General features: G+C 31.6%; 2 protein-coding genes across 3 annotated transcripts; both read left to right on the top strand.

The window, feature by feature from the left end:
• Positions 1–448: 448 nt before the first annotated feature.
• On the top strand, positions 449–4,150 carry LOC106411389 (type I inositol polyphosphate 5-phosphatase 2). 2 transcript variants are annotated; one of them, XM_013852138.3, is made up of 10 exons: positions 449–757; positions 888–996; positions 1,105–1,197; positions 1,293–1,380; positions 1,469–1,573; positions 2,197–3,046; positions 3,138–3,322; positions 3,410–3,518; positions 3,608–3,756; positions 3,842–4,150. In XM_013852138.3, the coding sequence occupies exons 1-10, from the start codon at positions 728–730 to the stop codon at positions 4,044–4,046; spliced, it is 1,923 nt and encodes a 640-aa protein (XP_013707592.2). In that variant the 5' UTR covers positions 449–727; the 3' UTR covers positions 4,047–4,150. The 2 variants fall into 2 exon arrangements, with proteins under 2 accessions (XP_013707592.2, XP_013707593.2); XM_013852139.3 differs by having other exon boundaries at positions 451–757; positions 891–996.
• Positions 4,151–6,029: 1,879 nt separating this feature from the next.
• LOC106409909 (serine/threonine-protein kinase BSK2-like) lies at positions 6,030–8,969 on the top strand. Its single transcript, XM_048762931.1, has 3 exons — positions 6,030–8,245; positions 8,336–8,421; positions 8,507–8,969. The coding sequence occupies exons 1-3, from the start codon at positions 8,032–8,034 to the stop codon at positions 8,783–8,785; spliced, it is 579 nt and encodes a 192-aa protein (XP_048618888.1). The 5' UTR covers positions 6,030–8,031; the 3' UTR covers positions 8,786–8,969.
• Positions 8,970–9,064: the final 95 nt, after the last annotated feature.

Here is a 9,064-nt window from a genome sequence, read left to right as displayed (position 1 = left end):
GCAAACGGTTCTTTATTATATGCTGAATAGCTGATGTTGGTTTATATGATATCTGACTAGTATTTGATTTAAAAAGCTATAAATGATATTGGTTCAGTTTACTCCAGTAAACAATCATTATATCTCCAAAAATATCATAGGAATGAAAAAAAAATTGTTCCCAAAAATGAAGAAAAAGATAATCAAAGATTAGGTTGTTTATAAGAGAAGTATCCGGTACACTAACTAGTAAACCTAATCGAAATAACCGATTTGGTTCAAATAATCCAAAACCGGAAGAAACACGTGAGAGAGTAAAAAAAAACAGAGAAATAAATCAGATAGTCTTTATACTTTTTTTATAACATGTCTTCCCCAAATTAATCTAAAAACTATATTATTAAAAAGCGACTTGCAAGTTGGAGTTTGGTTCGTGAAGGCTGTTAAATAACAGCCATAGATTTATAGCTTTTTCTTCGAACGAACCCCAGACATAATATGAGAGAATTTCCATCATTACACCTTTTTAATTTTATTTTTCTTATAAATTCCTCCACACGTCTTCTTGCCTGACTGCCACTTTTTATTTTGGATCTTTCTTCTTTGTTCTTGTTCCTGTGTAGTCTTCTTGAAGCTCGCTCTGTCACTGTTATAAATATCATAACTCCGACATCCCTTCTGTTCATATTCTCCTCGAAACTCCCCCAAAGAGAAAATATTATATCAAATATTTGTCTCATCGGAGAAGATGAAAACAAGACGCGGGAAACGCCCTGAAGTACGATGTCTTGCTTGCTTGCTCTTCTCTGTTTTTTTTTTTTGCTTAAACGCTCTTCTCTGTTTTCATTTATTTATTTATTGTTTATTCATAAAAATTCTGTTTTTTTTTTGGTTTGTTTGACGTAAAGCAGAGGTTTTGGCCTTCGATTGTTATGAATAAATGGCTGAACATAAAGCCGAAGGTCTACGACTTTAGCGAAGACGAAGTAGATACAGAGAATGAGAGCGAAGATGACGGTAAGTATGACTATTATTCTCAAGAATTGTCCTCTCTTTTAAGTTTGATCAAACTTTGTCTATAGTTTTTTATCTTTATCAATATGATTTTATGGGTCCCTTTTACAGTATGTTCGGTCAAAAACGTATCTAATGCCTGCTGCGTAGCTGATGAAGATAGCCATGGCGGCCGCCAAGCTGATCACGGCAACAAAATTTCAGGTAAAGATTCTGATTTTCTTTCAAGTAACTGAATAATAAATATATAAATACAGAGGAGTTATAATATATTTGGGATTTTATTATAATATTTTCAGACGGTGGTGTGAGGGGTTACCAGAGAAAACACCGGCGAGGCAAATCGGAGACTTTGAGAGTCCAATACATAAACACAAAGGAAATCAGGTAAGGGTACTTTTGTAATTTTCTTATATTTTTCCCTGTTAGAAATATCTCCTTTAACGTTTTTGTATTCGTTGAAAATGACTTATAGAGTGACGGTTGCTACATGGAACGTCGCCGGGAAACGTCCCTCCGATGATCTTGATATTGACGATTGGCTTTCTACTGATAACCCTTCCGATATCTACATCATTGGGTAAGTACAGAAAATAACACTAAAAACTTTATAAATTAACAAAGTTAATTATAATATTTTATTAATTTACATAGTTATTAATTTAAATATTTGTATTTGTATTTTATTTTATTTTATTATTTGAAAGAAAATATATTTGACCTTTAATAAACATCATAATATTAAAATATTTTACAAACAAACAGAGTGTGATTGGTATTTAATGGAGTAAAATGGTGGAAATAAAAAAATGGAAAATGAAGGGAAAAGTAAAACAAAACTTAGATTACAACATTTTTCACTTTACAAATCATGAGGAATAAAAGTACATACATTTTGAGCAGTAACCAACGTAAATGAATAAAAATAGTAAAAACATTTTTTCACCTGATTGGTGTAAAAGTAGTTGAAACCAGAGTAATTTATTTTCCCACCCAAATTATATAGCTGGATAGGACATACAGTCACACCCATAGAGATGGATTTTGTTTTGAAGAAAAAAAGAATAATAGAATGTTTTATTATTAATAAACAAATAATTATTAATTTATGATATTATTATGACCAGATTTATATAGTATTATGTTCCTCTGTTTTGATGAATCTATATTCCATGGTGTTGACGTCAAAAAATCTTGTTACAGGTTCCAAGAAGTGGTACCCTTAAACGCCGGAAACGTCTTCGGAGCAGAAGATAGAGGTCCGATTCCGAGATGGGAATCAATAATCCGTAGAACACTGAACAAACCCCAAAAAGAATCAGTCTATAATCAATCACCAAACAACAACAACGTTCTTCATAGGTCTCACAGCGCACCGTCGTCTCCCGTCTTAGCACAACAAGCAAACTCCATTATCGCTGATGTCATGGTCGAGAATCTGGCTGCTGACCGCTCGTTAGACCTAGCTACAGATGAGTTCATCGATGCGGCTACTGCTTTACCGAGTCTTGAACCTGTAGGGAATCCAGACATGGACTGGCCTGAACGAGCTTTAGACGAGAATCCTCAGATTGTTGGATCAGAGGGGAAGCTAAGGAGAGTGTTGAGCAGCAACGCCATGCTAGGGTTTAAGCTACCGGAGAATCCAACGGGAGTGAGTAGGTTTGCTTCTGACGCAAGAAACTTGAAACGGTCAAGGAGCTTTGAGACGCTAAAGCTGAGTTGGAATGATATCAAAGAAGAGAATGATAATACTTCCTCCTCCTCCTTGTCTGAAGCCGAAGAAGCTGTGAAAGTTATGTCTGATAATTCATTGGACGGAGAATCGTCTTCCGATGAAGGAGACAAGATCAGAAATGCTTATAGCTTGTCGGAAGATTTGGTGAAGGAGTGTCGGAAGGTGAAAGATTGTCAAAAGTATGTGAGGATAGTGAGTAAGCAAATGGTTGGGATCTATGTATCCGTATGGATCCGACGGCGGTTAAGAAGACACGTCAACAATTTGAAAGTTTCGCCGGTTGGAGTTGGCTTGATGGGCTACATGGGAAACAAGGTAATTAAAAAAATTCCCTAACCCTAGCTTCTTTCACAAGTAATATCAATTAAAGTAAAAAATCCTTAACCCTAGCTTCTTTCCCAAGCAGGGATCAGTATCGATTAGCATGACGTTGTATCAATCAAGAATGTGTTTCGTGTGTTCGCACTTAACTTCCGGTCAAAAAGAAGGTGCTGAGCAGCGCCGGAATGCTGACGTGTATGAAATCATACGTCGTACTCGTTTCTCATCGGTTCTTGATACCGATCAACCGAGAACCATACCATGTCACGAGTAAGCAATCATTCTAATATATCAAAAACGCAAGAAAAGTCACTTTTAAATCTCTTTACTAAATGTTTTTTTTTTCTTCAACAACAGTCAGGTATTCTGGTTTGGTGATCTGAACTACAGACTTAACATGTCAGACAGTGAAGTAAGAAAGCTTGTCGCGCAGAAACGATGGGATGAGCTCAAGAACAGTGATCAGGTTCGGTTTTGAATTGTTACCCGTATATGTATGTATACTAATTACTTTGTTAATATATATTAACACAAATATCAATTGTAATTTAACAGTTGATTAGAGAATTACGAAGAGGACATGTCTTTGATGGATGGAGAGAAGGACCGATCAAATTCCCTCCTACATATAAATACGAATTTGATTCCGATCGTTACGCGGGAGAAAACTTGAAAGAAGGAGAGAAGAAGAGAGCTCCTGCATGGTACGTGACATAAAAAATTGTACGCTCTCAGAGTTCGGGAAATTTAGAAAATTTTGTTATTAATTATTCTTGTATGTGTTAACAGGTGTGATAGAATATTATGGTTGGGAAAAGGAATAAGACAAGAGTGTTATAAGAGATCGGAGATAAGGATGTCCGATCATCGGCCTGTGACTTCCATATTCAACGTTGGAGTTGAAGTTTTCGATCAACGGAAACTTCAAAGAGCTCTTCACGTTAATAACGCAGCTGCTTCTGCTGTTCATCCTGAACCTGCTTTCTCAGTCTAAGTGTCTCGCAAACATGTTCATAATTTTTATTGCATGGAGGATATTTGTTTTGGGTTTTGTTTTATTTTTGTTCGCTATATAAAAGCTAACTTTTACCTGTTTAATTGTTGGTTCATTCTCTTTGATTTCCTTATGATGATCTACTATTTCTATTTTTTAAAATAAATTTGTATGAAAATGCTTAAATTGATCTGAAAACCATTTGACATATAATAATAATAATGTTACCAAGGACTGGTCTATTTCAAATCTCTATAATATTATGTAAGAAGTCAGTTTTCTATGTGTCGCTTTCACGTTAACTATCACGATGGTTAATTACACTGATACTCTTAATGAATTATACACATATAATAAAAAAAATTTATAGAGTTAAAAAAAGAATTTAAAAACGAAAATATATGTATATATAATATTATTTCATAAAAAAAGGAAAGTTCACAAAATAGTAATATTACATTTAAAAAATATTTTTAAATAACATAAAATATAATTTTGAAGTAATAAAATAATTTCTTTATATCTGTATTTTCTTAGATGAAAATTATAAATTTCTATATAATGTGATTTCATTAAAAAAAATTTACACAGATTTAGAAAAAGAAATATTATTAGAACATAATTTTTAAAAATACAAAAAAAATTCAAAGTAATAAAAATATTTTTATATATCTATATATTTTTTTAGATGATTACATAAAATAATTAAGTAACATAAACTTATATATGTCTAATTGTCTAAAAATAGTTTATAATTAGTAATATTGAAATGTTTTATTTATTTTTCATATATTTAGTTGACTATAAATCTTTCAATTACAGCAAAAAATATCGATAAATTATATTTTACTTATAATATTATTTTTAAATACAATCACAATTTTTTTACTACTTATTTTTAAGAGATATTAAAAAAAATTAAATAAACATCGTTTGATCAAATAGTTACAAAATAGTTTAATGAGGTAGATATATTATATGTTATCATTATAAAGTTATTTTTTTCTTAATTTTAAATTTTATTTTAAATTTTATGTTTTGATGTTTGTGGAACTTAATAGAACCATAATCAAAATACCAAAGTCAGTCTAAATTCTCATTTTTAAGATTATTTAAAATAAATTTTAGTTTTCATTCAATAAATCAAAGGTATAAAGTTATTTATAGTTTATAAAATATTTTAATTATTGTAAATATTGATATGTATCCATGAGCTTTCAAAAATGTATCAGCTACTTACGCATGTAACTTCCTATTGATCATCACTTTATTTTCTAATATTTTTTAAAAAAATTATCAACATATAATTTGATAAATATTATGAAAATACATGCACATTTGACTTAATTATAATAAAAAATAATTATACTTCATTTTGAATTTGAAAGAATATATAATTTTATATCTAAAATCATAGATTTAACTACGATAAGAATATATAATTTTATAAGAATGGTAATTTATTTTATAAATATAAATTATAGGACAATTTAAAACATATTAAAAATGAAAATAATATATTAACCAACTGTTACAATTTAGTTCTTTTGCAAAATTTATATATATGCATGAGACTTCAGAATATTATCGTTTTGTTATATTAATTTATTTAATTTGGAATCAGACACTTTAGTTTATTTTTTATTTTATTCTAATCACAATATATTTTAAGTTATACATAATCTTCATAAAATATATTTACATATCTAAGACAACAACCACCTAAATGCAAATAAGAAATTAATCAATATTTTAATATATAAAATAAAAAATATTACAGTTGAATTCATAGATGCAATCCAATTTACCCAAATGGTAACTAAATTGACTGAAAAACAACAAAACTGATTATATAAAATCATATGTATAATTAAAGTAATATAATATTATTAATATAAATGATGCATATAAATTATAAATTAATTTATAATTAAAAGTAAGTAGCAATCAATTATTATAATATATTTATTTTAGAAATATTTATATCCGTGCATGAGCACGGAAAAATCACCTAGTATTCAATAATGTGAAAAAGGCTTATGTTATTTTTAAGCACATGAAAGTTTATTTTCTCTGAAAGATTTTTTTAGTAGCTGAATGTTAGCTTTACATATCCATAGGTAAATAACCAAAATGCCTCAGCATAGAGGAGACACTACTTCCAACTTCTAGCATGCAATAAAATGAATTAACTAGAGAAGCAAACTAGCTCTCTGGTTAGACAAAAAGGCTTATGTTAAGTACATGCAAATTAAGGTACTCACTCCGTTTCAAAATAGATGATGTTTTGGAAAGTTTTTGATGTTTCAAAATAGATGATGTTTTGAATTTTTATATTAATCTTAGTTTTATTGAAAAGTGTGTGACCAATGATGTTTTATATTTATCTTTAAAGATTGGCTGAATTAATTTTGGTTTATATTTTTAATGTTACTTTTTAGGAAAAAGTGTATACCTTAATTCTTGTGCATACATCCAAAACATCAAGTATTTTGAAACATACACGCACACAGGAGTATTTTGTTTCGCTTAAATGTAATGTTTTGTTATTTGAAACTTAGCAGCTTTTGATTGGCGTTTAGACTTTCCTGTGAGGATTTTCTGTAAAGAGTATGTCTTAGCACTGTTGGTTGGTAATATATAATCTTTCAAAACATTCATCTTATGGTAAATAATCTTTTGATTGGATATATATGTTAAATCAGAAACTCAAAAGCTAATTTTTTCTCCATTGTTATCCAAAAATATATTCTTACTCTTTCTGTGGTGACTTCAGTTTTCATTCTTCTTTTACCTCTTCTCCTTGTACATAGCACCAATGCCAAACATAATATATCATCCAAACTCACTCAGAGGGAGAGACAATATTCTCTCGGCATAATCATTTTTGATTATCAACTTACTCTTTCACATTTCCCATTGCTTGGAAGAATCTCATTTCTTTTGATGGGTTGTTTCCAGTCCAAAGATGCTGATCATGTGATCACTTCTCCTGATCATCCATCAGTTCAGCACCAATTAGAATCAGGTTGACTCTAGTTTGCTTCTTAGTGGAAGTGTAGATTAGTTTGTCTTTTGCCTAGTTTTGTCTTAACTCCTGTGTGCGTGTGTTTTAATGATTGGGGTGTTGGTGTAAAGTAAGAATGAGATGGAAAGTGTATACCTCTCTGAACTACACTCCAATAACTCCCCTAAGCCTTTTTTTTTTAATGATGAAACTGTTTTTGTGATGCAGTAACTGAGGACCAAGTGGAGCAGGAGAGTCAGGTACCATGTTTCAAACGCTTTGCATTACGTGAACTGTACGATGCAACAAATGGGTTTAGTGGCAAATGCATTGTCCCTGGAGGTGAGATGCAAGCTCTCAATCTGGTTTACGGAGGAATGATCGAAGGCACTGGTCTCGTCGCCATCAAGCGACTCTCTAAATTGACTTGGCCTGATGCTCAGCAGTTTGTGGTAAGAATCGTACAAGGGCTAATTCAGAACTTGAGCTTTTTATATTATGTTCATTGATCATTAAATGACTAGTCGAAGATTGAAGCGGTTTATATAGTTGTAGAAGTGGAAAATAATACATTAGCTAATGATTCTGAAACTGTAGCTACCATATATAGTTTTATTAGATTCTATTGTATTTGAAAAACAAAGATGCTTTGGAACTTTGTTCTGTCTGTTTATCTTGTCTGAATTGTAATAGTTGATCTTGCGTTGACTATCGTTTTGACTTGTGGAATCAGGATCAGGCGACTGCTGTTGGAAATCTTAGGTCCAAGAGATTGGTCAATCTGCTTGGTTATTGCGTTGAAGGTGGCGAGAGATTGTTGGTGGCTGAGTATATGCCCTATGGTACTCTCTCAAAGCATCTTTTTCATTGTAAGATGTTCCTCTAATCTTTTATCTGACTACTTCCCTTTTGATCTTCCCTTAGAGAATTGATGCTCTCTTTTGTTGTGTAGGGAACAGACAGGAAATTCCTTGGGAAATGCGTGTTCGAGTTGCATATTATATCGCACAAGCACTTGATTACTGCAACATTGAAAACCAAAAGATCTATCATGATTTAAGTGCATCCAGAATCCTCTTTGATGAGGACGGTGATCCTCGTCTATCAACGTTTGGTCTTATCAAGAACAGTAGATACGGAACAAGATATAGCACTAACTTGACTTACACTCCACCAGAGTTTTCAGAAACAGGTAAAGATATAACAAGTCTACGTCAAGAACATTAAGGAAAAAAAACTCTTTCATGAGATGAATCTAACGGATATCTTTCCCATTTTTCAGGTATAATCATTCCTGAAAGTGTGATTTACCATTATGGAAATGTTCTTATAGAACTTGTGAGCGGCAAACACATTCCACCGAACCATGTAATGTCCCTGAAAGTTTTCTTGTTTCATTTCACTAATTTGTCATCTTAATATGAGACTAGTGATGAATGTTTCAATATTTCAGGCTTTTGATATCATAATGGAGAAAAATGCGATGCTACTCATGGATTCATCACTTGAAGGGAGATTTGAGAGTGAAGACGCGACTAAGCTTCTTAATCTTGCTTCAAAATGTCTTCAAAAGAACCCGGAAGATCGACCTGATACTGAATCTCTTGTCTCTGCAGCAGCACCACTACAAAAACTGGAAGAGGTTAAAGAATCATGTAAGAAATACTCAATATTTCTTTTACCAAATAATGAATTTTTGTGTTTTATGTTCAGATTTCATCTCATTTCTTGATGGGTCTGCCTAAGAATCCAGTGTTACTACCATTCATGCCTTCTCCTCTCAGAAAGGCTTGTTCTCGGATGGACCGCGCTTAACTGGTTTAAACAAAGAACTCGGGAGAAAGTGCCTTCAGAGACAAGGACTTCACTAACATATCTTGATTAAATCTTATTCAAAAGTACTCTATCCGTTTCATGTATGGTCGTTCTGCACTTTAAATTTTGTTCTATTTTAATTTTATTTTATAATTTCAAAACTTCTCTTTATCAAATTTTCCAGTTTTATCCATAT

The sequence above is a fragment of the Brassica napus genome, chromosome C7, assembly GCF_020379485.1.
Source record: "Brassica napus cultivar Da-Ae chromosome C7, Da-Ae, whole genome shotgun sequence".
Classification (NCBI taxonomy): domain Eukaryota; kingdom Viridiplantae; phylum Streptophyta; class Magnoliopsida; order Brassicales; family Brassicaceae; genus Brassica; species Brassica napus.
Note: the sequence above shows the minus strand (reverse complement) of the source record. Positions and strands in the feature narration are given on the sequence as shown.